Below are 27337 nucleotides of genomic sequence, written 5' to 3'. Positions count from 1 at the left end.
TAAAATCCTACTTTGGAAAATGTTAGCAACTGAACAGTGATACGGCAGGCAAAAAATTAAAGAACTAGAATCAAAATACTATAACTTAGCCTATAGTCAAAAGGTTTATGTTTAAAAATGACTACACTATTAGCTAACAGATAAATCCTTGGGTTAAATGGCCCCAGTAAGATAAAGGTCATTCAACTCTCCCATCAGAGGAGAGATATTATCTTGATATATCTCATATTCATTCTCAAATTCCTTTTTATGGAAATGTCTGTTATTCATATGGGGAAAATAAGAGGTGGGGGGGAAATGAAGAAAACTAAAAACCTCCCCCTATCAATTGCCTGACCATGTCGCAGAAAGAATACAGTCACTTCCAAAAGCTGTTTCATCAATGTTGAATACTAAACAGGTACATAGATCCTCAAAGCTTCCTCCCAATGTTTATCTTAAAACGTTCACGTAACAGTAAATGGCTCTCATGAGATGACATATTACTCCTTAGTCTCTTCAATATTATATTCTTCCCAGGTAGATCTCACTAGAATTTGTTCATTTTATAGAATTTGGGTCAAGAAACAGAATCATACTATTCTGGGCCCCATTTAAATCTTGATGTGATTCAGCTATGGTATTAACATTTCCTGGAGAACTCACTGATTCTCTTAATTTAAGAATGGACAACACTGTAACCACAGGGAACAGTTAACCACAAGAATTGAGGGTCATACGGTTTTCAGTAGTGGTTGATAATAAAGATGTTAAATAATATCAGGCAGTCCTTAAGGCAAAGTGAGCAATGCAACATTTACTAAGTAATGTTTCATATATTTTTACAGTCCAGTAGAGATGTCATGCTCTGCAGTGGATGGTGTGAATGTGGAACTAACTCTTTCTAATTTTTCATGATAAAGATTTGGACATTTTTTGCAGAGGTGGGCTGCAACATGCTTTCGGAAAAAGGTATAAAGATATTTCCTAAATTTTTCTCCAACAAATGCATAGATCACAGGATTGATACAACAATGGATCATTGAGATTGTTTCTGTCACCTGGACTGCTTTCTCCAGTTGACTTTTGATTTCACAATTTGTGTCAAAAAGTGAACTTTGATATGTATGCAAAAAAGAAGAAATGTGGAACGGTGCCCAGAAGATGAAATAAAAAATCATGATCACGAAAATAAGTCTGACTGCCTTCTGTTTTTTCTCATTCTTGCATCTCAATAATGTTTTTAGAATTTGTGAGTAACTGAAAATCATAATGAGCATTGGAACAATAAGTCCCAGAATGTTCATCTTTAAAATATAGGAGTACTTCCAATTTATTGTGGCTTCACTTGGATAATGAGCACTGCAAGTATAACGTGAGTTTTCCTTTTGAGTTTTGTGAAATACTATCCCAGGAACAGAAGCAAAAATAGCAACAGCCCAAGTGACAACGCTGGTGAGGATGCCGTAGGTAACTGTCCTAGCTTTTAAAGCAAACACTGCATGCACTATGGCCAGATACCTGTCTAGGGTCAACAGGATTATGAAAAAGATCCCGCTGTAGAAGCCAAGGAGGTAGACACCTGAGAGAATTCTACACAGCGCCTCCCCAAAAATCCAGTCGTGAACAGCGTAATAAGCCCAAAAAGGGAGAGAAAATACAAACAGCAAATCAGAAATTGCCAAATTGAGCAGGTAGATGTCAGTCATACTCTTCAATCTCTTGTATTTTACGAGGATAAGGACAACGAGCATGTTGCCTGTGAGGCCGAATATCACTACCAAAGAATAAAGCGGTGGCAAAAGTTTTGCTGCAAAGTGCTTTTCCTCAGTTCCCATGCATGGTGCTGAATTGCTGTAGTCGAATTCTGTTGTCAGGAGCAAGTCAGCTAAGTCCATGGTGTAGTTTTCCATGGTGTGTTGGTCTGGAAAGGAAGAAAAGGATGTTAAACTAGAGGAAACCCCAGGCTTGGCAGTGCGGGGAGTGAAACACGTGGATGCCCTCATCCGGAATGCTTTTTGCTGTTGAGCACATGAGCATTACTTCGTCGACGCGTGGAAGAGAATGGAATTGCAGAGCTCCCAGGAAGCCCTTCTATATACCTCTGAAGTCATGTTGCTGCATGTTGGAAGCGTGCTGCGTGTCATTTCCGCCATGTACGCTGTCTGGTGCGTTTTTCCTCCTCAGTATAGCCTGTCAGCTGCCTGACCCAAGCAGAAGCAGAGGAACGATGAATTTAACCCGAGCAGTGGGTAGTTCAGGGCTGTTTGTGCTCTGCAGTGGCTTCCCAAAGGGGTGGAGAGAGCCAGCAAGGCAGCAACAGCAAAGCACAGCGGCTGGCACGCAGAGCATAGCCGTGCTTCTCCCTGGGACCTGGCCGCCTTCTCATCGTGCCGGCCCGTACTGTAGCCCTCGCCCAAGGAGGACCAGGCACTGGCAAGGTGTAAACCGGTGCCGGCAAAGGTGCCGTGACATGGGTAAAGCAAAGTGGCCGGCGCTTGTTCAGGTTGTTCACGAGGCTTCCTGGGAGCCTTAATGCTGTGAGAATCAGGTCAGTGGAGGTGTGGAAATGACCTTTGCACAGTGCTAAACATACCCACCTGGTGGACCTGCTGTCCTGGGTGTTGCAGAGCAGCAAGTCGGCAGCGTTGGTCTGGGTTGAGATGGCAATGCTGTGTCCTCTACAGAGCCCGGGTCAGGCGTAGGCCATGGAAGCGTGCTGGTCTTAGGTAGCTCTGGAAGGAAAACGGCGTGCAGTCCTGTAGAAAGAACAGGTAGGCAAACACGTTGGCAAGCGGCATAAAAGACGAGGGTTGCTATCAGCTTGGCCTGTAACACCTCTGTCAGTTGTTGCTTCTTCCTGTCAATTGAAAGACCTCCCCGGTGCTGGAGAATGAAAGAAGTTTTGGTTCCTTGTTTCAGTGGGTGTTTAGCGGCCCTGCGTGATTCAGGAGCTCCAAAGTCTAGATCGGCTAAGTGTCTTGGAGGGGCAGGCACAAAGGCGAAGGTTGGTGGCTGTTCACAGGAGACTGGTGGTTTGGAAATCTGCATGTTCCTGCCAATTTGATGCCTGTTCTCTTGACAGAGGCCACAGACTACTCCCAACACAGAAGACCTCAGGCAGTGTGTCTGCCCCAGCTCGCTCTGTGATCCCTGACCACTCACGTAGTGCAGCAATGTTTGCTCCTCTCCTGCTTGCAGCCCTGCCGTGCACTTCTCTCAGTGGTGAGGTCTACCCTTTGGGATTGCAGATGTCTCTTGCAGAGACCGCATTCTCAAAACCTTCACTTCATTCTTTCTGCACTTGAGTTCTGCAAGACTAAACGTAACTGAAGAAACTCAGCCTGTGGCTGGAGTGACACAGGGGCAGGTCCCCCGTCTGCTTTTTGGTAGAAGTCAAATTTAACTACATGGTGGGCCATTCTGAGCTGTAGCGTGTGAAATTTCTGAAGCGTCTTAAGCTTATGTCATCCTAGTCAGCTGTTTGAGGAAAGGATTATTTCCTGATATGTAATTACAGACTATCCAGGATCCAGAATACCTAGTTTTAATCTGGGTCTTTATCTCAGTGGATATATATGTAATACAAATAATCTTCAGGAACAGATTTTGTTGATTACAAAGTGTTAAAACAATTTTCTGTGTGTGTATATGTCCAAGTATACATACATATATACCCTCATTCATATATAGAATCATAGAATCATTTAGGTTGGAAAAGACCTAATATTAAGACTTAACATCATCAGGTACAACAGCAATCCTGACACAACCAAGTCCACCACTAAGCCATGTCCCTAAGTGCCATATCTACATGTCTTTTAAGTACCTGCAAGGATCATGACTCAAACACTTTCCTGGGCAGCATTTTCCAGTGCTTGATAACACTTTCATTGAAGAAATTTTTCCTAATATCCAATCTAAACCTTCCCTGGTGCACTTAGCCTTGTTGAATCTTTGTATATATACAAAGAAAGTAATATTTTTTTAAATCTAGTTTGGAACTTACTTGGAGATTTAAAAACAACAGAAAATAATTGTAGGAGTAACAAAATGAAAGGTAATTGATTCCCTGCAGATTTGTCTCCTTTGCTGCCCTCATCTTATCTTAGTCGGCAGCTAAGCCCCCATCTAGTCATTCACTCCCTCCACAGTGGAATGTGGGAGAGAATCAGAAGGGCAAAAGCAAGAAAAACTTGTGGGTTGAGCTAAAGATACTTGAGTAAGCAAAAAAAAAAAAAGAAAAAAACACAAGCGGTCATATAAGGACAAATGCTTGCCATCTCCCACCAAGCAGATGGATGGCCAACCAGTCTTTGAGCAATGCCTACTTTGGAAAAACTTCCCCCCCTCCCAGCTTTATTGCTGACCATGACATTATATGGAATATCCTTTTGGTCAGTTTGGGTCACCTGTCCCAGCTGCGGACACAAATCTGAAAGACGGCACCTTAAGGGCTGCTCTGAAGAAAGTTAAGTCCATCCCAGCCAGACCCAATATGCCTTCCCACTACCAAAACTCAGCTCTTGCCCTGTACAGTTCACACTGATGGTGCCTTGAAAGACAGCAGCTACTGTGGTTATTTTGTTTAGTCTGTGACCTGGTGGGAAATCTCTGAGCATTTGCATGGGATAGAAGTCAGATCCTCCTCTTCACAACAAACACAAAATCTTAAAAATATTTTCTGAAATGCTTTCTAAAAAATTCCTTATCCTTTGCACACAAGGAATGTTAATCACAAAGAGTGCTAGAAAACTGATCTGCCTAACAAACTCCATTGGAAACTACTGTTTGCATTTGGTTTCGTGGGGTTTTTTTATTTATCTTTAACCATTTTTCCAATTTTCATTTTCATGCAGAAAGGAACATCTTCTGCAGAAGTGTAGGCCTTGACAAGAAGTCTGGTTTTGGCTCTAAAATCATCTATGCATGAAGCTTCAGGAATCTCCAGGTTTATCTCTGCTCTTGTACTGGAAGTATAAACAGGCTCTTCTGAGAGATTTTGATTTGGAAACTTGTGATTATTTAGCTTATTTCCCTCTTACTTTCCCTCCAAAATTACAAATGAACATTCAGGAGGTCCTCATGATTTTCATTCACGGGGCTTTCTCGTTTACTTTATGGATTGCATGAGGCCATCAGTGCCCACTGTCCTGCCTACACCCCCCCAGTTTCTGCATGCACAGGGTAGTTTTGGTTGCTAGCAGAAATTCTGGGTGATTTCTGCAAAAGTGAGCAATTGAGTCAAATCTAAGTTAGAAATAGAAGGAGAATTTTCTCTTCGGTGCCCTCCTTCCCTTCTAATTTATCCTGTGTGCTTATCATGCAAAAGCGACTTGAATATATGAGCAGTCCAATAGGAGGCTACACTTGTTTCTCCTCGGAGAACTGGTTATGTTCTGAGTCTCCAAGAAGTTGAATACAGTGAAGTGTGACCAAGCCCCGGGCCAAATAACCTGCACCCTGGGAAAGAGTTCTTGCAGAGGAAATGGTCTTACAGCTTGGATGGGAGAAAATATTGTTTTCTTAATAATTTTAACGTTGTGAGTCAAAATTAATGTAATCTCATTTCTTTAAGTTTTAACAGAGCTGCACATACTGCAACGTCAGAGGTTCTTGTAATGAGGATGTAGCTCTGAATCATGTCTTTTCAAATTTCTGTATTTCAGCTGTTTTGAGAGAAGCCTCGCTAGCTCTTGAGCATGACCTGTTATCTATAGTGTGTCACCGTTAGCTATAGAAGTGTCTAGGTGCTGGTATGACTATCAGACATTTCCGTATTAGAGTAATTCAAGCAAAGAGGCTCCTGAGTTGCTACACTGACTTATTCAGAGAGGGCGGTTGTCACAGCTCAATGCGTCTTCTGTGCCCTAAAGGGGATTTGGACAAAGTTTCCTCATGGAAATCAGAACACTTGATAACTACAAGTTAGAAGAGCACCTGGAGCCACTTATCTCAAAACTAAATGACCCCCAAAGTTCCCTTTCCTTTTTTACAATCTAAGGCAAGGTTTCTTTTTTGAAATGTATGAAAGGGTAACACAGCGCTACTCCTCCTGCCCTCACGCTCCTTTTCACGAAGGGCAGCGCTTGTCATACAGAAAAAGAAATTGCCTAATGACTTGTAGTCAGCTTAAAAGTATGTTTCAGCAGCATCTAGGGCACTTTTGAAGAGAGAGAAGGACAATGTAGCATGAAATAAAACTGAAGCTTAAATGAAGACAAATAATACCCCATATCCAGATAGCAGGTGCTGCAAGAGAGGTGCCCAATGTTTCCTGCTAACAGCACTATCTCTTTAACTTTGCCTTTGACTTCCCAGAAGGAGTCTGTGGACAGGCGAAACTACAGAGAAGACTGTGCACAGACACCAAGGACATCTTGGGGAGCAAGCGTAGAAGTACGTACTCTTCTTGCGTTACCAAGAAAGCTGAAGGAAAATCTGCAAGTGTAACCTAAGTGCTGTGTGTAAGACTCTGAGTTGATACTTTCGCTCAAACACATCTTTCCATGTGGTAGTGACCACAGGTTTTCTTTCCAGGATATGACTGGGGAAAGACAGTCCCTTCCAAAATCAAACCTTGCTTTGGAAACCTCTTCCTCTTTTATAACAGCTGAGCTTTAGAAACATCTCTTCAGAATTGCTTGCCTCCTAACTGATGAGGTTTTTTCATCCCTGCAGAACTTTAAAGGAAAAATATGTTCTGGGCTGGAAAAAACCAGGCTTAATGCTCTGTGAACCCTCAGGATCCAATTGTTTCCATTCCCCACCAAAACCAGAAAGGCAATCTTGCAAAAATTCTGAGCTTTTCTGCAGTTAAATAGAGTCAGTCTATGTGGTCACAAGACAAAAGAAGTAGGAGGTGATCTTACCTAAGCAAATGTACAGTAGAAGAGTAGCATAAGCACTGAAAATAAGCACTCTGAGAAAGAGAAACTTGAGATAGCTATTAAATATCTTCCTGCATATCATGACTATATGTGTAGGAGGGCTCTTCTCTTGTGTAAGCTGTGCTGTGCTAGTATCTCTGTTCAGTGCTTTTTTCTTTTTTTAATTTCTCTACTTAAAGTGCTTCAGATAAAACATGGAATTCAGAGGAATTCAAACAACAGTTGTAGTTACAGCCATTCCGGGGATGAACTTGAGTATAAAAAAGAAGGATTATAGTCTGGAGTGGAGATTGCCAACATATATCATAAGATCATGCCCCAATCGTGTTATTGCTATAAGGGTCTCCACACAGGGAAGTTCAAGCCCACTGCTCTGGCACTGTCACCTGTTCCTGGCAAATGACAGTGCAATCCTCCCATGAAAGCAAATGTTGCTATAGCTGCATATTTGATATACTACCAAAAAAAAAAAAAATTGTATTCTTAGGCTAACACTTAAGTGGCAAGTCTGGCAAGTTTCATTTATACAAGCAGAGGAGCTCACCTCTCCTTGTTTGTGAGAATAGTACGATTCCAGTGTAGTAGTGATTAATTTTATTCTGTAAAACCTCATTGGCAAAAATTGCAAGTCAAATCATGACTGATATATATGAGATATGGAGTACAAGCTTTCTAATGTGGTGGCTTGGAGCAACCAATCCCAAAGAACATATCCCTTCATAATATGATAATGAAACAACACCTTTAACAGATTAGATACTTGAATAATAAAAAGAAACCATGTGATAGGATAGTGATGAAGAACATCTGCCATCTGCATCCGATATAGCAAAATGTGGCTTAGATTTAGAGATGTTAGATTGTGTGAAGGATTTCATGTCTGATTAGTTTATATCCTTAGCAGAACACATTTTCAAGCCACTGACCTCCTGGAACAACTGAAACCAAGACCCAGTAAGTTTCTAGTACAAAAAAGATTATAATTTTCTACACCATTTGTCCAGTTCAATTCTCTATTCTCACATCCAGCCTTATCCTGAGTTGTAAGCTAGTTACAAGACCAAATTGTTCTTAAAGATAGTATCTCTGCTTGAACGGTAGCCCTACTGCCACTGTCATTAGGCACATCTATTTCCCCACTGAGTAAATCTATATCTATATATACACATTTACATGAAAAAAAGGAAAAAAAATAGCTACTTACTGATTTATCAAGCTTGTTTTGTCTGATCACGTCTTCTTCTTCTTTGTGAACAAACACATAGTTAAACCCTATATCTGAAAATAGGAAACAGCACTTCCTGTGTGATCTATTGCAAAAGATTATTGCAAGAATCAAGGGTATGGTTCTTCTTTTCTGAAAAACCTCAGTTTCCAGGCTGAGTACAGAACTGAGGGATGAAGACTTTATGGGCGTCTATTTGTTCTACTCCAGCTGGAACTGGAGCAGTCAGTATCTGAACTACTGCATTTCTCTACAGGGTTAAGACTGGGTGATTAAATTCAATAAAATCCTGTTCTCAGGACAATAAGTATTTCTAGCTGTTCTAGATACTTCTGCAGCTCAACAGAAAGTGGTGTGAAGTACCTGGCATACAGCATGTGTGCTTTCAAAATTAGATTCAGGTCTCCAAAACACCCCACCAAGGTATTCTTTATGTTCATTGTCACTGACTGACTTCTACATAATTTCCACATGGTTCTCCCTTTCATCTTCACTAGTGAAAAAGAATCTGTAAGCAAAATTAGGATATGTTTATACTAAGCAAAGCAGTGTCATGTTAGACAGCGTCGCACTTGCCTTAGGTGAGCATTGTGAAGACAGATAAACCAAGGTCCAGATGTTTCAGAGCCAATTAGGTGAGGCAGAGCACTGTGCTGGTAGAGCTACCTTCCTTCCAGTTATGTGGCCAGCATGCAGTTTACACCAAAACTGCAGTGGTGTAGAACCCCTCCTTGAACATCTATTGTAATTTTTGCAAAGCCATTTATGATGACCTTACACTTCTAAGAGGCTGTTGTATGAAGCAAGCTGGAACTTGCAGCTCATTCTCTTTTCGATGTGGTGACATTGAAGGATCAAAAGCAATAGAAAGAAAGAGATTAAACTGAGAGAAAGTGGCTAATATATATATTTTTTTCAAAGGCAGGAAGTATAGTTGAGTGTACAGGCTGGTGCATGCATTTATTTTTTTTTAAACATTAACTTCACCAATGCCATTGGCACTGCAGTTGCAACAGCCTCCAGCTGTTGGGGTGATAATTGATGCCTGTGTAAGTGGTCATTATAAACCAGGACTGATGAATAATGTGGCCACTTATCTGCTCCTTGAGGAGTCTTTTTACAATATTATAGCAAGTTATAGCAAGGCTACGTTTTTCAAATTTGCAGTGTTTTGCCAACAGCTGTTGACCATTTTCCCTAAGACTGATGGGTGGTTTCCTGGAGTATTCCTGAAAAGCTGCAAAACTGGCTTGTTGCTACAATTATAGCTGGATTTTGTCATTTCCTAGCAAATCTATGTGGCGTTTCAATAAAACCAGTGATAGACAACGTGACCACAGGTGTTCCAGAGAGTACAAAAGAGATTCACAGAGCTGTTTCAGAAGGAGTGCCTAAGCAAGGCATTAGAGGGGTCTCTGTGATGGCTGAAAGAACATAAACATTGCCTGTTGATCTGTAAGGGACTGTGTAGATTTTGCTGTAAATATAGACTGCAAACCACTGAAAACCTTCAACTGTGAGCAGAAAAGGCCTTCCCTACAGGGACACAGTGGATACCAGGGAGACACAATGCACATTTTCTTTCTATACCATCTCCCTCCGAGTTGCTGTCTGAATTTGAAAAGCCCTGTTTTCTACCAATTGGGACATCTCTTCCTACTCAATGTACAGGCTGCCAGTTCAGCAGTTTTGTTTGCAAGTTTAATCTTTTGTGAACTACTACGCCTGGTAAAAAACTGCTTGTCTTGCAGGATCAAAAGTCCTGCCTAAGGAACTTAATTTTCACTGCCCCATGAGAAAGAGGGGCAGTCGCCTGGAGAAGGGTCTTGTCTTGGCTCCCTAGAGTGGGACTCCTTTGGAGTCCATTACTCAGGGGCTACGGGTAGGTGTAATTGTCTGGGGGTACCAGAAATAATCCTGGGACTTCCTTCTGCCTTTTTCAGTGACTTTCTGGAGTCACCAAGCTCCTTCTTTTTGCTTGCTCTATCAGTTTGCCCGAGCAAAAAGCAGTTACAGCTGTAAGTTACAGCTTACAACCCGTAAGTGATGGCAAAAGTTTTGGAAACTTAGCAAATGCGGCACTTTGGGATTGAATCCCTCCCACACAGGAGAGGAAAAAGACCTCGTTGTGTAGGAAGCAGCCTATGCAGACAGTACTTTCTAAACAAATGTGGGAGAAAAAAATGTATACAAACCTGCAAGCATGCATATATTGATAGAGGTGCTAAAATTTGAAGCCACTTAGGAAGATACTTGTTTTCATTTTCTCTCTTACACAGACCAGTCCTAGGAGAGATCACAGAAGAAGTCATCCTTGGACGACCTGCATGCTAGTTTCATAATCTCTGACGTAAGCAGCAGTCTTGAGTTTGGCGTAATGGGTTTGATGGATCCTTGTGATGGGGAATGAGTGACTCATGACTTACGACTCACTTATAATTTCAGAAAGAAAGCACAGTTTTGCACACACTGTTTTCAAAGAGTTTTAGTTCTTTGTGCCTCCAGTCCAGGTGCTTAGATTGAAGACAAGTGGACAGCGTTTTCAGGCTGCCTGAGCTCCAATTGCTCTGACCTTTGAAAATCAAGGACGGTTTCTTTCCAATATGGTAATGCAAATAATGGGAAGAAACTTCAGAAAGTTTGATCGAGATTAAAATACAGGAAAAAAGAAAGATTAAAAAGATAAGAAAGATATCATATTGGACACAATATTAGGCACCTGGGAATACATTTTGAATTGTAGCTAAATTATTATTATGTTATAGAGGATAGGGCCTGTTAGAAAGGACAGAGCCACCTGAAAATCCCTTTTTCAGGGATGTTGGGACTCTGAAGGAATCCAGGGAAAAGGAATGAAGTGTTCCACAGTCTAGGAAGCATGGCCTGTGAGAAATGATTGGGAAAGGACTAAATGATCTCTTGAGAGATTTTCCAGACTTGCTTTATGTGATTTTACTCTTAGCATCTTTCCTGAAATGGTTTAGTGAGCTTTATAAACACTAACTGATTCAAAGAACTGCCTAGGAGATGGAAGCAGAGGAAGCAGTGGGCAAAAAGCCTCCCGAAGTCAATCACCTCCCAGTCACCATTGCCAGGTGAAGATTGCTTGCCTTATAAAATTAGAGAGCTGCTTAGGGTCTCCATCTATAAAATTAGAAAGAGCAAAAAGGGAAGAAAAGAGTACATAAACTTCACCATGCTAATCAATTCAAATTCCATAAGCAGGGAAGTACCGCTTGGTTGTACCAAAGAGAAGAATCAAAAAAGAACAAAAAAATTCTGCAACAAAACTGTGTCACTTCAGCTGGGGCTTTCTACAAGCTGTCACAACACTACCACTGACAGAACTGAAGCAAGGGAGCCAAACCATGACGTGCTTCTCTTACTCCATCAGCTGCTGAATGTAAGAGAGAACTAGCTTTTTCTGACAATAATGTTGTTGCCTTAAATTTAGAATGTTATGAGGATACTGCAGTCAAGACGTGGGGTACACTCAGGGCACTGACATGATTTTCCTAATTTCTTGAAGAAATCTCTTTTCGGGTGGAGGGAAAGCGAGATCTGGGGAAAGTTCACTGTTGGCAAAAATTGGTAAAATTACCAAGCAGATTACCTAAATAGAAATGACTGGGCCTCAGCTGTATTCCACTAAGACCATAGCAAAGATTAAGCGATGGTCTTGCAGTTCATCTCATATTCTAGGCCTCCCATGTGCAAGGAGAAATACTCCCATGTGTCAGAGCACATTTCAGAACTCCAGGCAGAGCAGGACAGAATGAGGAGGGAAGGTGCATACCAATGGAGTTGCCTTCCCATCCCTCTGGTGTGCTTCAGCCTGCCATTTTATGGTAAAATTGGATGGAGTAGATGTCTTGTGTTAAAAAAGCAGTTCAATAAACGTATTACTGAGTCCTGTGCAGTAGACTCCTCTTGAGTGTCCTCATCCACAGTAGCCCTCAGCAGACGTTTTGCTGACTGTCCTCAAGCTTACAGGGATGGGCATGTGGCAACTTCGGTTGAGCACAAGAAGGAGCACACAGGAGGACTTTGCAAGGTCTGTTAGTAGGTAATTAATTCCAGACTGGTTCAAATTGCATGTTGTAGGTTGTAGGAATCGTCTCTCCCACCCTTAGCTGGCAACCTGCTAGCTAGTGTAAGGGCTCCCTCTATAGTCAAAGGATGGAGGTAGGTATTTGCAGAGGGTAACTGTGTCTTAAGCTACTCCGCCTTCGGCTAGAATAATCACCATATGGAGGTGATAAAAAGCGATAAAAAGAGCCCAGTCAATGAGTTCAGACTAGACAGCCATCCTGTACATTGACAAAAATGAGTTATAGCCCAATCAAATGTTTCAGGTAACTCGAGTTATCTTTGGGGCTTTTGGTCATGAGAAACCATTCTTTATTTTGGAAAAAGACCAAGCCAAATATTTTTGATTTGCTGTTCTTTGGGGCTGAGGTGTTTTTTTAGCAGGTAAGCCTGATATCATACTGTCCACACCCTTTGCTGAAGAGGAAGAGACTTATGCTGTAGATCTAAGGACCAGTCCTGCTGGTGACCCACTCAGAAGCAGGAACAGATTTATTGGGGCACTATGAACACTGTACCCTGCTCATGCCCATGAAAACTGCATGCGGTCCCCATCATGTCACAGAATTAAGGCTGCAAAGGCCGTCCTCCTCTTCCCCTACATCCTCATACCCATGCAGGTGTTCTAAAGGGGCACTGTGTTTTAGAAGAGGTAGGAAGATACATAAAAGCAGAACACAGTTTCTATTGATGGCATATGAAAGTTGCATCGTCAGCTGCTCAGATGTCATAGTACTTCCTCACAGCTTTGGGGCATTTCACAGAGCCTTGTAGAAGTAAGATTTGACAACTGAGATGTAAGTGAATTGGGAACCTAACATATACTTAAGATATTCCAAGTTGCTCTACACAAGGAAACATCAATGCAATCTGCCCTTCATGTTAACCTCTTGAGTACACACATCATGATGCTTCATTCAGTTTGCAGGAGCCATCCTCACAGCTGAGGGACTGTTTTTTCAGGGTTCTTTTTATTGCACTTCACTAGCATGCAGGACCAGGCCCTATCTAATGTACACTACCCTGACCATTCTTGGACTGTAGAATTTTGCTTTTCCCTCATGATCGTGTCTCTAGTTCTGTTAGGGAATGTAGTTTCTGAACTGTTTTTCTCCAAAACAAAGTATTATGCTGGGGCATGGTGTCCGTCTGTTGTAGCTGCTGGTTCTCGGTCTTCACACTGGGCCCTGGAACATGAGGAACATAACCTCAGAGGCCATCTATGAAAATCTAAGTTTAAGGGATTCCACCTAAGGAAAGGGAAGGTGCTTAATTTATGTGCTAGAAGTAGACACTTAAGGGTAGGTAGGATAAATCCAGGCCTAAGTGCCTAAATCCCTTGGTAGAACTTGTGCCTGCCCTGTGACAAGCTTGCAGATTCCAGTAGTATTTCTGGCACAGGACTTGGCATCTCTGAAATGTAAGTCTTCCCTGATTTTGCTTCCCAGGTATCTGCGGAACTACTCAATGAATCTGAATCCGAAAGATACAACCAGCCCCAGATAGTCTTCAATCTTCTCAGAGACTGGCCTCACAGCCCTGTGCACCTGGTGGAGCCTGCTTTATTTCCGAGAAAACTCCCCGTGGAGAGTCCAGCAGCCTGAAGCCACCTTCATAGCCACACTACACCAATTTGTAGACATACTGAATCTGACCCTAATCATCTTCCGACAGGTTTTATTTCCAGGGTGGAGACACCATTTCCTTAGTAACTTCTGTAGAGAAAATAAATACAAGAAAACACTGGGCTTCAGGTAAGTCATCAAAACCTCCTTTCTCACAGTCCACAGCAAACTAACCACACCACAGAGTCTGTGATACCACAGACTGCGCACACTGTTCTCCATCCCCAGCAAATGAGGATCACTGTACTTTGGTATCTTCTGTACTATGGTGCGGTAAACTTTATTGCATATCTCTCTCTCTCTCTCTCTTTTTTTAAAGGCAGTACTAATCATCTCATAATGGGAATGGAAGAGCTAGCTGGCAGCTTTGTTCACAAGTGAGATATTTTACACCTGCTCTGCTAGTTGAACAGTTGTGGTTGTGCCACTGTGCAAAACGGTATCGGTGTTAGCAAGTGTGATACGAAGCCCAGTCCATCTGTATTTGTGAAGCTCTCAGAACACATTGAAATAGTTGTTTTATGCTGGCATATTTAGCACATGCAAACTAGTTTGCCGTTCTTCTTGGAAGAGATTGTGTAAACGGTAAGACGAAAGCAAGCCACAAATAACTGATAAAAATAACTTCAATTGAAAAACCATCTGAGCAACAGAATTCAAAGGAAAGCTGGTAGTACTACTGCCTAAGTTGTACTAAAGTATGCTGGGATAAAGTCCTACATAAAGCTTTAAGTGAATCTTAGCAATAAAATGTATTTGCATTGCCTGAGGTGCACTTGGATTCACCTGAAATCTCAAAACCAAACTATCGCTGGCATGTTTCTTTGGGGAATTAACATCGTGCACCGCTGCTCCACTTTACAAGACTTCTTCAGGTCACAATATATTGTCAATATTATTAGCACTTGTCCTTGGATAGTGGTGAAGTTTACTGTCTGCTACTGTTTTTCACACTCATTTCTTCTCTCCTGGTTGTTGATATGTTAAATGCATTAAACATTAAATACTTACATAGTGCTCACCACTGACACTTCCAACTTCCCTCCCTCCACGCATTTCATTGAAAAGATTGTCAGGTAAGTCAAGCCCCACAAGCCTATGTTTTTTTTTCCCTGAAATCAGTGAGTGTCTCCTGGGATGTAGCCTAATATCTTCTCTGGCTGAGAAAAAAGCCTAGAAAAATTAGGGCCAAAGACTCTGGACGTCAGACACAACCCAGAAAAACTGTATCAGAAAGCTGTGACAAGTGAAAACACAATTTATCAGCTAGCTTGAGAATCAGTGTGAAGGAGGAGAACAGGTTGACTCATTAGGAGGGGAGACAGACTGACCAGCTGACACTGGAGTGCACTGGGCTGGATGAGAGAGGACACCTGATTATCTTCTCCAGCTCAAGAGAAGGAAAGGAACTGCTGATGGGGAGAGAGAGAGAGAGAAGTTGGGCATGGAAGTCATCTGAAGGCCACCAGAGTTTCAGCAGACCTCTGAGATTTTCAGGTTCTTAAAAGAAGTTGAAGTCAGGCAAGCTTCAGAACATAGTGGTGTTACGAAGTCATTTCAGCAGAAAATTGTAAACCACAGAAAGTTTTGTATCTCACTTCTGGGTTAATTTATTAATGCATTTGGGGTTTGCACTGGATAATGTATTTGGGTTGTAATGTATTTCTAATTAAGAAGAGCAAAACCTACACAAGAAAGAAGACCATGAGGTGTGTTTCTCTAGCCAAGATTCTAGTGTAAGGACTACAGGTAGTTATAGTGTGTGGCCACAAATGAGCAATAGCATTGATTTTGGGTGATCTGATATATCTTTATATCTTTGTCTTAAATAAGAGGAGGAGGTAATAAATAGTTCTTATTTGGATCTTTTTAACACTGATGTCAAGCTCTGGAAAACGTTATACAAATCCCAATGACTATTGCATCCTGCCTCACTGAATTCAGTGGTGGATCTCAAACATGTGACAGAACCCGTCTTTAAATTGATTATCATAGAATCACAGAATCATCAAGGTTGGAAAAGACCTTTAAGATCATCAAGTCCAACCATCAACCCCACCACACTACCCTACCCACTAAACCATGTCCTGAAGTGCCACATCTACATGTTTTTTGAATACTTCCAGTGATGGTGACTCCATCATCTCCCTGTGCAGCCTGTTCCAATGTTTGACCACTCTCTCAGTAAAGAATTTTTTTCCAATATCCCATCTAACCCTCCCCTGGTGCAACTTGAGGCCATTTCCTCTAATTCTATCGCGAATTATTTGGGAGAAGAGACCAACACCCACCTCACCACAAGCCCCTTTCAGGTAATTGTAGAGCACCAATTATTGTATACAGACCTGTGAATCTCAGGCTTTCAGGGTGAGGATCATTCACTCTCTCTCGCCTGTTTGGGGTTTCCCCAAATTGGTACTGTACCTCATAAATTTGGACTGCCACAACCCAGCCTGTCAACGAAGGTGCTCAATGATGCCTAGCTGGCCTCGTCTGTGGGACAAACGTAATACAATTCTGTAATGAGCAAAAAGGAAACACCTTATACATAAACCCAAGATTTTATTGTTAGTGTAATTGAACTTTTAGCACTCTAATCCAACAATTGTTATTAGTCCAGATCTAATTATCTCAGCAGAAGAAAGGAGAAAGAAAAAAAAAGTCATGAATACTTCTGGGCAGAAACATCTTAACAATAACAACAACAACAATAGTTACATTTGTTATATACACACTTCCTAGTTTATACTCCTTTTGTCCTAAGGTCAATGGCTTCGGGCTGCCAGTCCCTCATGAAAGGGTCCCTCTACACCTCATCCTCTGTCTCTACTTCTCAAAGCCTCTGCTGTCATACTAGGACTGTATTTCTCTACATTGCAGCATCATGTTAGAGCCATGTTAGAAAGAATAACTACTTTTTACTACTCTCTGTATAAAAACTGTGGTTGTGCCACACAAAGATAAGCAAAACTAGGACAAATTAAATATAGCCACTTGCTCAGAAGAACTGCTGTTGCAGCTAAACCTAAAAGCTTCAGGCTGGTCAAGATGAGTTCAGACAAAGCTAGGCTGGCAAACCTCAGTCCTGAGGCCTTGCACACTCAGTACAAAGCCTGTGGCCTGACATTAGCAGTAGCAATACCATACTGCTGGGTGAAATACCATATTACTGGGCAACAGGGCTACAGAAGACACTCAGAAAGCATAGTCTCTGTTTATAGGGTTAACAGAAGCCTCTCCCTTGTTACATTCCCCCATAACAAGAGGTAATATTCAGTAAATATTTCACAAGACAATACTGAGAAGAAGTGGTAACATATTTCAGGAAATTTTTATGTTTTTGAGCCAGAGATAGTGAGGCTAGAGGAATTCAGCAACGTCTCTTTCACTCGCCAACCTCCCGCACCGGGCAGCTTTGCTCAGCCCCAGCTTTTGAGAGCCAACAACCTGGCGGGTTGATATGGGGAAGCAAAGTGGTGTGCTGTGAGGAAAGGACTGGGGACAAAGGCACAGACTTACCCTCTAGCATGTTTACAGCAGGAAAGAAATCAAGGTGCTGGTGACTCCTGAAACAGAGGAAGTAGTCCTTAGGAGTGGGAAGGCTGTGCTAAAGGAAGTGCCCCAGAAGAAAGAAAAAGGGGCAAGAAAACTCAAAGTCAAGAGTATGTTACAATGGGTTTAAATTTCTGAGTATGAAAGTGGCTATAACAGTTCCTGGAATTAAGAGCAGTGCCAAGTCATAACTGCATGTTTCCCCCTCCCACGGAGACATGAGATGATCTTTCACTTTACAATTTTATTCTACCATACAACAACTGTTGTTGACATATTTTTTTTTCCATATGTTTTTTAGACACCCTGAGCTGGATTCCCAGCAGTTGGTGGCACTATTTGGTTTTATCACAAATCTCCCATCCCAACCACAGTCTCTGAGGCATCTTCATGTCTTCCATGGCCATACTGTCACAGACTACTGACATCCATGTCCCTGAACTGCTGGAGAACCTGAGAGACTCTTCAAAAGCCAGTCCTGGGGATATTTTGGTGCACAGGCTGTAATAAGTAGAGAAATATGTTTATATTGCACAGTCAGGGGTACATTCGAGCTAGGTCCAGGAGCAGCAGCTGTGTGACCTGTTAGTTATTGCTCTCAGCTGCTAATTATCCTGAGCCCAGCAGAATGCTTTTTTGATCTCACAGTTTTGCGTCTCCGAAGCAGTCTCTCTATGTGATACTGTATTTACTGTGTTGACGCATTTCTTATTTTGAAAGTCACTTTTTAGCTCTTCATGACTCTGAATTGCCCACCATAGAAATTGCACTGGAAAAAAAAGTTCTTTCTAGCACCTAAAGCACACTTTTTCTAGGTCTTTGCCATCTAGTAATGTGTGTGAAGTAAGCTAATCTTGTTATTGAGATATAATCTGCAATGTCTTCTGAATTTCACACATTTGCCAAATAGCCTAACCTCTTGAGAGTGTGTGGTCCCGGGGCTGGAAAGCTGCCTGGGGCTGCCAGTGGTGGGGGTGTGCCTGGAGACCACTGCCCTCAGCATCTAACAGGCAGCAACAAACAACTGGTAGGAGGGTGAATAAATTTTTCAGCTCTTCAAAGGCATATACTCATGGTTTCCCAAACACACTTAGAAGATTAGCTTAAGTTATGTAGTATTATAAGATGAAGTTTAATGTGTTTTTCCAGAGCTGTATCATCCTGAAGTATTGCATCATTTCTGACATCATTTCAACAGGTGGTTTCTATGGGTTGATTCCCACTTTTTTCATAACGTTTAAGCATCTTAATTGAGAGCTCTAGCTGTGTTTTTCTGTTTAATCTAGGAGCTTGAGCAGATGCAGCCAAAAAAAATTGAAGAAATGAAACTCTAGTATTTAGTCAGAAATTAACACCCAATTTTCCTCTCTAGAAGTGGAAGAGGCAAGGAAAGTAGACATTTTCTATAACTTCTGTGGGTTGTCTCCCTTGACCTTCTGTCTCTGTTCCCATTGGGAGGGCATAGCCCCTTATCTAGGTCACAGACCTCTACACCTGCTAGATGATAAAGGTGAATCCAGATGCCAACACGGAACAAACCAGCACTTTACTGTCACACCAGGTGCAGCTCTTCATTTTTCCTTATGGAAAGAAGGGGGCTTCATGGGACCAAAGAGGGAGAGAGAAAGAGTGTGTACAACCTCCAAGTGCTGTTCCTGAAGAAGCAGAAGCTCACTTTAAGGAATTTTTCTTCCTGTAGAACGATCTCCCATGCTCATTTTTTAATTTCCCAGGAGCCCTCATCTAATCAGATTTCTCGTGACCCTAGTCTGGGGAGGTGGGCCAAATGTGAGACGTCTAAAATTCAATCTCACATCTTCTTAAGGTTGGGCTGTCCCATGGTCAGTCAAAAGGACTGAGGAACTTTACAAAAGCTGTGAACTTGGCAATTGCAGGCTGGAGAAAAGCCAGGAGGAGTCACCAACAGCACCACATCTTACATGATGTTCTTGCTTCTCTAACTCTCCCAGTTCTCCTTTGCACCGCTTTGCACAGTTTTATTATACTTTATTTATTTTAAAGGTCTGGGAGGTGGTTTTGAGCATGTGCACATTTGGGTGTTTTGTTGCACGCTGCCAAGTGGTCTTGGACTAGAATAAGCTCAGACTTTCCTGTCATAGTGTCACAAGCATCACACCACAAAAGGGCAGAGAAACATGACACAGGAAAGTGGAGGACTGTGAAACACGTTAGATGAAAATCAATAACTAGAAAGCTCAAGACAGTTCAGACACGTTTTAGAACTAGCTAGGGGAATGTTACCAAACATGAAAAGTGGTAGTTAGTACTTTATCTGGCAATCTGATATCAATGGCAGGTGTTACAGCTTGGTCCTTGGAGAAACAAAATTGCTTTAGTTGTGCAACATCTGATTAGGAGATCTGTTCTACAAACAGCAATAATTTCCTTATTCCGTCCTTTCAGAATAACCATCAACTTTTCACTAATTAAATGGAACAAGATTGGGCTAGGTATTTTGGCATATATATATTCACGTTACCACACACAGTACCAGGAAATCCAGGTGACATCAAACCTGAAAGTTCCTTGGTGCTTTTGCAGTGGTATTTGCAGCTGACAACTCAGCACATGAAAACTAGCTGGTCTGGTTATAAGTAGATTGCAAAATTCTTTTATCAGTTTTACTTTGTGTCAGAACCCTTGAAACTGAGGAAATAATGCATCTGCTAACTACTTTATTCCAGGGAGAATATTACATGTGCAGAAGAAAGCAGATTTTTGTTGACACGTTTCTACCTAAAAAAAAATGGAACGTAAAAAATGGAAGTACCAGCTCCTTAATAGCATCCTACTAGTTTAGTGCAGCTATCCAAAACTATTTCAGTGCATAGAAGTGCAAAAATTTTTGAACCTTGTTTAGTGTCTCTGTAGATTTTTTCCATCGCGTATAAGAGTAGCATAAAATCATGTGTAAATACACATCAACAATAAAATTTCATGTTTAGAGAAGAGACATAATGTTTCTGAGAGCTCTGCTGTGTATGAGTATTTGGGGTGATGCTGGGTATGTTTGTGTCTTTGTTCTTGTAGTTCATATAATAAAAGGGGCAAAATAGCCACTTGTATTACTCCTTTTTGCAGCCACGTTAGACTCTTACAGAAAGAGCCTTCTGAAGGGAAAAGTGTCCTACAAATCTGCAATCTTGATCTGTGAGAGGTCCACTGTGCTTGAGCAGAGGGTGGGGGGTTTGGATCTACTCCTCTGGATTCTTAAATACTGGTCTTTCAAATGCAGCAATGGAAGACGAGGAGGAGGAAGAAACTCTGCAATGAGTCCAGAAAAACACACTTTTTTATTTCTTTGGCTAAGGCTTCACATATCATTTATATCATTTGGGCTAAATTCTGCTGTTACACACACACACACAGAGAGCATGATTTCAGTTGGAGCTGGACTAGAAGAAAAAAAAAAGAAACCAAAGAGTTTGGTCCTTGTCTTGTAACCCAGAGAGAATCCCAGTCTACTGCTGAAAACATTGCTGCATTAATGATGCAAGAGACTCTTCAGGACATCTTAGTTTCACACACAGAATTTCATTATGGCCTTGGAAAGAATTGTGCGTGTCTGGGGCATACCTGGTGTGTATCACTTTGAATGACATAGCAACCTGAAAAGGGGCACAGTCTTTGAAAAATTACAGTGCTTTTGACCCTTTTGTCTTTTTGAAATTTGAAATTCAGCAAGGCAAATAGCAATTATTGAAAAATAAGAATTTAGGGACCTTATCCTTTATTGTTTCTTATGACTAACAAGATTGCAAATGTGAGCCAAATCTGTGTTTTAAAACCAGAGTCCTTGAGTACTATCTTTACCTAAAAGCAGTCTTTGCTTGGTTTTGGTCTTTTTTACACAACTGTTGACAAAACAAAGGGATCAGGGCAAATTGTTCGCTGTTTCACACGTGCCCAATTTCAATCAGAAAAAAAAGGTGCCAAAAAGGCTGCCGGGTATGAAGTGGTCATTCCCTGCAATCTAGAGGCCTCAAAAAGTGCAGGGGACTCTCCACAGATACTTTATATCCTTGAAGGCAGCTGCTTGGTGCTGTAAAGTCCCACATGGTCTGGGTTGGACCAGGGGCCCCTCTTTGGTCAGTCAGTTGTGTCTCTTCCCCGCGGGCAGAGAACTTGGCTCCTGCTGCCAAGTGTTGTGTTGTCCAAGCTGCAGTGATGAAGCTCATTGGGAAGGTGTCACGGTGTGAGAGCTGGCTGGAAAACATCTTCCCTTCTTCTCAAAATACCAATTAAAAAAGAATATGTATGTAACTTCTGTTTCTTCTCCCTTCCTATTTCAGCGGAAACATCAACAGGTAAGATGATGGTAAGTGTCACCTCACATTTTAAACAGAAATACTTTGATCCAAACTCCAAAATTCTGGCCACAGGGGGAAGATATCTGATCTGAGATGCTGGCCCATACTTCTTTTTAATCATTAAAGTGCCTACACAGTACAAAAAAAACCACAGAAACACACAAACAGACGGCTTTTTTCCTAAATACCTAGAAGTCTTCTGAGAAGTAAAACAATATGATAATTGAGCTGCAGGGCATTTCTTATCCACTGAGGAATAAATCTTAGAAATGTTAATTGCACTATCAATGATAAATGAAAGAAGTATTTTCTACACGATGTAACTAATGGCAAGAATATTTTGGCACTGAGGTTAGAAATATATTTGAAATTTTTATGAAACATAAAAAAATGCAATTATTTTTTCAGAAGGAAAGGTAGAACTAAGAAAATGCATAACGTTTTTATCACCCTAGAAAATGCAGTCTTTGACAAGTACCTGGTTTCAAGTACTCTCTTGTTTAACTTTTAAAATTTTGTTCACAGTAATATTACCTCAACATAAATGTTACTTTTTCATTGTGAACTTTTATTGGGATTTTGAGAACACATCTTTCTCAGCAGGAAAGTGGAGGCAAGACTTATTTTGCTGCCTATATTGAGAGGCTCCAGGGTGCCTCTGAATTCCATCAGATGTATTTTACGTGATACCGGATCAAAAATCAGTAAAAACATCCTTATCCTAATCGAGGCTTGCGAGTCATTAGAAAGACTTTCAGGAGCAAAGACAAAAAGGTGCAGTCAATATGTTTGTTCAAAGAAAACATGTGTAAAATGGCAGAAAATAATGACGTATGGAAAAGGAGATGGAGCCTATGCGCTGCGTGCCGTTTTGTGGTATTTACACTGAGCAGGGAGCTCTGGGGGCACAGAGCTGGAGGTCCCACACCTCTCGTGGTGATGCAGACCACCAGGCTGCTTTGATGACGACATATTCAAGCGCATGGGCCTCTATGAGAGCCCAGTATCGGGGGGCACAGGGAGGCATTGCTCTGCTATTTTTGAAGGCATCACCACCAAAGGCTGCTTTGGGAACCAGCAGCTCCGGGGACACCTCAGCTGTCGTCCCACAGCAAAGCAGCCAGGCCCTGAGCTGAGGGGCCTCTTTATCTGGGAGCTGAAGCGAAGGGGGAATGGTGACCATGGCTGAGGTGATTCCCTCTTCGCAGCGTGAAGCAAACCCATGCCTGTCCCCTTCCCCGCTTCCCAGAGGGGTGTCCCACCCCTGTCCCAGGGACGTAGGGATTCAGGTGCGGAACAGCTTCCGCAAGGCAGAGCACATTTGGGGGTGAGGCAGGAGCGATGCTTTCATCAGAGGAGAAAATAAATACTAGGGGAAGCACCCTGCTTGCTGAAAGGTATTAAAAGAGCTCTAAAACTCTTAGAGTGGCAAGCTTGTAAGGTCACCATTTTACAGACACTGCAGTGCTCTTAGGAAACTAATGTTGCCGCTTATTACACCGTATTTCACAGCATATCACAAAACGAGGTCCTCCCGGGAGGGTGCCGCACACGCGGTACCACGTCCAGGGCCACGCCAGACCTTAGGCCAGAAGGCATCGTCTCAGGTGGGCTCACAGGACGCCCGCACTGTCAGAGCAGCCGGAGAGCTGGGTGGGTGCTGAAAATGACTGACCAGCCCCGGCACCTCCGGCAGCGCTGGAGAGGACCCGGACACAGGACTGAAGTAGTCCTCTAAGATGAGCCTTGAACGTCACCCCAGCAAAGGCGTAGATCATGGGGTTCAGGCAGCAGTGGATGAAGGAGATGGTTTCTGTCAGCTGCAGGGCCAGGGCTATCTGGTAGCTCGCCGTGCAGTCGTTGATGATGTGTAGGCTCTGCAGAGAGTCTAGGAACAGCACGATGTTGAAGGGAGCCCAGAAGAGGAAGAAAACAATGACAACGATGAAAATCATCTTGATCGCCTTGATCTTGTTCCGGTTTTTGCATTTTTGCAGGTTTTTCAGTATCTGGGCGTAGCAGCAAATGAGGATGCTAAGGGGAATCAAGAGGCCTAAGATATTGGCTGCGAACTGAGAAGCAACCTTCCAGGTATTGCTGCCTGGGGGGTATGCGGAGACACACTGCACAGACTGCTCAATTTCCAGCTGCTGGTTGAACATGATGTTGGGTACAGAAGCCAAGCCAGCCACCAGCCACAGGATTAAACTGATAATTATGCCACAAGAGGCTGTCCTTATCCTCATGGCATAGACAGCATGGACAATTGCTATATACCTGTCTATGCTCATGAGGGTTATAAAGAAAATACTGCTATAAAAACCTGTGTAATAAATGCCACCCATTATCTTGCACATGGCGTTGCCAAAAACCCACTGGTCTGAAGCGTAGTGGGCTTGGAAAGGGAGGGGCACAACGAAGAGGAGGTCAGAGGCTGCGAGGTTCAGCAGGCAGATGTCAGTCATCGTCGTCAGCCTTTTCTTCGTTAGGAGAACCCAAAGGACCAAGGAGTTTCCCAGAAGGCAGAAGACAAACACAAGGCAGTAAAGGGTAGGCAGAAAGAGGGATCTGAACCTGCGAAAGCTGTTTCCTTCATTGCACGGAGCAGTGTTTTCATCGTATCCGTAGTCATATTCTGTTGTGCCAAGGAACTGGCTTGTGGGATTCATCGCAGATACCTGTGCAGGAGAGAGCAAGGGGTAAACGGTGGGCTGTCCTGGCACAGGTCTCCCAGGGTGGCCTCTGCCTCTCTCTGTGCCGCACCCAGCCCGTGGGTCAGCCCCCAGGCAGGGAGGGACTGCAAAATGCAGTCTTGGCCTCACCGGCTGGACAAGAGCAGCTCTACCACCCAAAAGGCTGCACCTGCAGCCTGCCAGTTGTTCCAGTACATGCGTAAGTGTGAGCACCGGGGTGCTCTCAGAGTCCCTGAAACGGCCTCAGAGGGGTTAGCCCCTCATCTTTATAGTGACAAGCAAAAATTCATGCTCTGAATGGTCATAGCGGTGCAACATGGTACAAAACCTGCATCTGATCTAAGAATCTGGATTTGCTTGTGCGCCCTGGGGTGAGGAAACTTTTTGAGCATGAAGACCCTTATAAAAGCGACTCGGCTGAAGAAGCCATCACCCAGCAGCACAACCGCCATTCTCGCTGAGCTGACCAGGGCTTGATACTGGCCTGGAGAGCAGAGACATGTAAGCTGGTTTTCCCCGGGTGGGTGCAGGACGGCGTACAAAAAGCCTCTGCAGCAGCAGGGAGTTTGCAGGGCTCCACAGCATCACCTGCAGTGGGGAGCTCTGGGCTGCTGCCGCGGGGCTGCGCTGGCCTCGGGTGAGCTGGTGGGCAGCTTGGCTGTGCCCGTCCCTAAAACACGGCAGTTCATCGCTCCTGCCTCTTCTGTCCAACTTCTGTTTTCCAGTTTAAAGAAAACCAAAACAAGCCGGGGGCATGTTTCCTTTCTGTCATTTCTGAAGAACTGCAATGAAGACAGCTTGAAAAAAGCTCTCCAAAAGTGAGTCAGTGCTTTAGCCACCTTTTGGTTTGGGTTTTTTTTTTCAGATGTCACCTCATGACCCCTATAAAAGGAGATCCAGTATGCAGAGTTAAGTGTTCGTGTTTTAGAAGTAAGGCTTCTTTCAAAAGACACTATTTCAAAGGAGTTTGCCTTGTCACTGCTGAGACATTTGCATGTTTATTGTTCACTGCACCTATGTTATGCTTGCGTACAGGTCGATGATATCTTGAAACAGCTTCAAAGACACAGAGTTTCCAGGAGGGAAGAATCATTTGTAATAATCATTGCTATTAAGCTGTAGCAATAACACGAATGACAGTGATTAAGTCATTACAAGTAGAGGACATGCTCTCCCGAGTTAAAAATTGCTGCTCGGGTATACGAAAAGAGAGAGGGCGGTGAAAATTTTTGTGTTGATGAGGAAGGGATCAGAATTTACCCTTTCTTGCCTGTCTGTGCCACTTTGTGCAGGGAAACGGGAGGATCCGCATGCACAGCACAGAAGGGTGCTGGAGTCAGTGCTCGTCCTCTGCTCCGGGTGTGGATGCTGCTCATGTCTCACCGTCCTGCCTCGGCTTTTCTTGGGACACCAGGACTGTTTCTACCAAAGTCAATTGTCACGTGCAATGCAGAGAAGCCTGTTACAACGACAGCACTCAACCCCACAGAGCATCTTGGTCAGAAATAATGAGCGAGGAGAGAAAAGCAGTGCTGCAATCTATATTGATAGCATGATTCTTTCTTATGTTTGGTTTTCAGCTGTAGGTAGGATATCTGCGTTACTAATTTCAACTTCGTTTTCACGCATAAATCCCTAAATATCGAGATGTTGAGGCACTAGATAATGGCTGTTCCTGCAGCAACAGATACGGGTAGAAAATATTTCCTGCTAATGCTTTTGACATGTGACACCAACACACTGTGACTGTAAGCATTGCAGCAATGGCTTGCTTTTCTCGATTGCCTGTCAGGGACCCCTTAAAAGCAGTCCATAGATTCAACAACCAAAAGTAAAAAAAATTCAAAAATTAATGAAAAATGTGTTACAGATATATAGATATATAAATACATAGATACAGATGCACAGCTACAGTTTTATAGATACGATGCATCTGATGTTGGCAAAATTCAAAAGCGTTTTTCCTGGGCTGAACAAAGACTGGAGATGCTCCACTTCAGAGTTTCAGACCACCTTTACACCATTAATGCCTTTGACAGCTTCCGACCAGGGCACAGCATTTTCCATTTTCTCCACTCTCCACATCAGTTGGCAAAAGAGTCAAACTGAAAAAAGCAGTTTTCCGGAGGGTATCAGGAGAGCGAGAGCTGCTGCAGGTCCCTCTTCCCTGGTTGCCAAAGTTAGCCCATTACTTTTAAAAGTAGCATGTTAAATGTGGATGGACTTTACCTTCGACAGTAAGAAGCCTCCACTCTCCCAGTTGGCCCTGGTCGCCTCCTCCTTCTACCGTGTCCTTGTCCTCTCTTGGGCTCAGGAGTTTCCAGGAGACTTACTCCACCACTCGTGGAGATGGCTGAGATCTGGTGATATCCGGGTGTCGAATGGGCAGCTGCCAGTTACAGAATACTTTTTGAGGCAAATCGAAGGTTTTGTAGCTGCGGTAAACAGGAAAAGAGGTGAGAGGGTTTACAAACACATTCTGCAAAACAAAAATCAGCTAAGGCTCTTTTTGAAGATGGTAAAGGTAGCACATGAACAGGTGTTCTCCTTTTAATGCCTTTTCTTCAAAGCCATCCCTGATTTAAGTGAAAAATTTTAAAGTTCAGATGTCTCCATCACAGAACACACCCTAAAATATTTGCGACTTTTTACAGAAGCTGATATATAATTTCCAAGTCGCATTATTTTAGTTTTTCATTTGCTTCAGCTAATGCCAACTCGCATACTGCAGTCTGGTTATGTCCCTCCCCATTAGTAATAACTTTCTGAGAAAAATAAGAGCTCACAGATACTGATACTTCTTTGCAATCATTTTTTAAGCAGCTTTTATTCAAGTGGAGATATTTCAGAGTTTCTTTGCTACTTTGGGTTTTTTTAAAGCATATTTTAGTACATTTAAGATACATGGTCATGGACAAAAAGTATTGAAACAAGGACAGGCTTGAAATTTTTT

The 27337-nt window shown here is 42.6% G+C and overlaps 2 protein-coding genes across 2 annotated transcripts; both read right to left on the bottom strand.

Annotated features, from left to right (window-relative positions):
• Positions 1–821: 821 nt before the first annotated feature.
• Positions 822–2010, bottom strand: LOC309402995 (C-C chemokine receptor type 5-like; the record flags this gene model as incomplete). Its single annotated transcript, XM_081996975.1, has 1 exon — positions 822–2010. Exon 1 carries the CDS (start codon positions 1983–1985, stop codon positions 822–824), a length of 1164 nt encoding a protein of 387 aa, XP_081853101.1. The 5' UTR covers positions 1986–2010.
• Positions 2011–23304: 21294 nt separating this feature from the next.
• LOC309402996 (C-C chemokine receptor type 8-like) lies at positions 23305–24495 on the bottom strand (the record flags this gene model as incomplete). Its single annotated transcript, XM_081996976.1, has 1 exon — positions 23305–24495. Exon 1 carries the CDS (start codon positions 24358–24360, stop codon positions 23305–23307), a length of 1056 nt encoding a protein of 351 aa, XP_081853102.1. The 5' UTR covers positions 24361–24495.
• Positions 24496–27337: the final 2842 nt, after the last annotated feature.

The sequence above is a fragment of the Phaethon aethereus genome, assembly GCF_964289735.1.
Source record: "Phaethon aethereus genome assembly, chromosome: 2".
Classification (NCBI taxonomy): domain Eukaryota; kingdom Metazoa; phylum Chordata; class Aves; order Phaethontiformes; family Phaethontidae; genus Phaethon; species Phaethon aethereus.
This window is presented reverse-complemented; position numbering and strand designations above follow the sequence as displayed.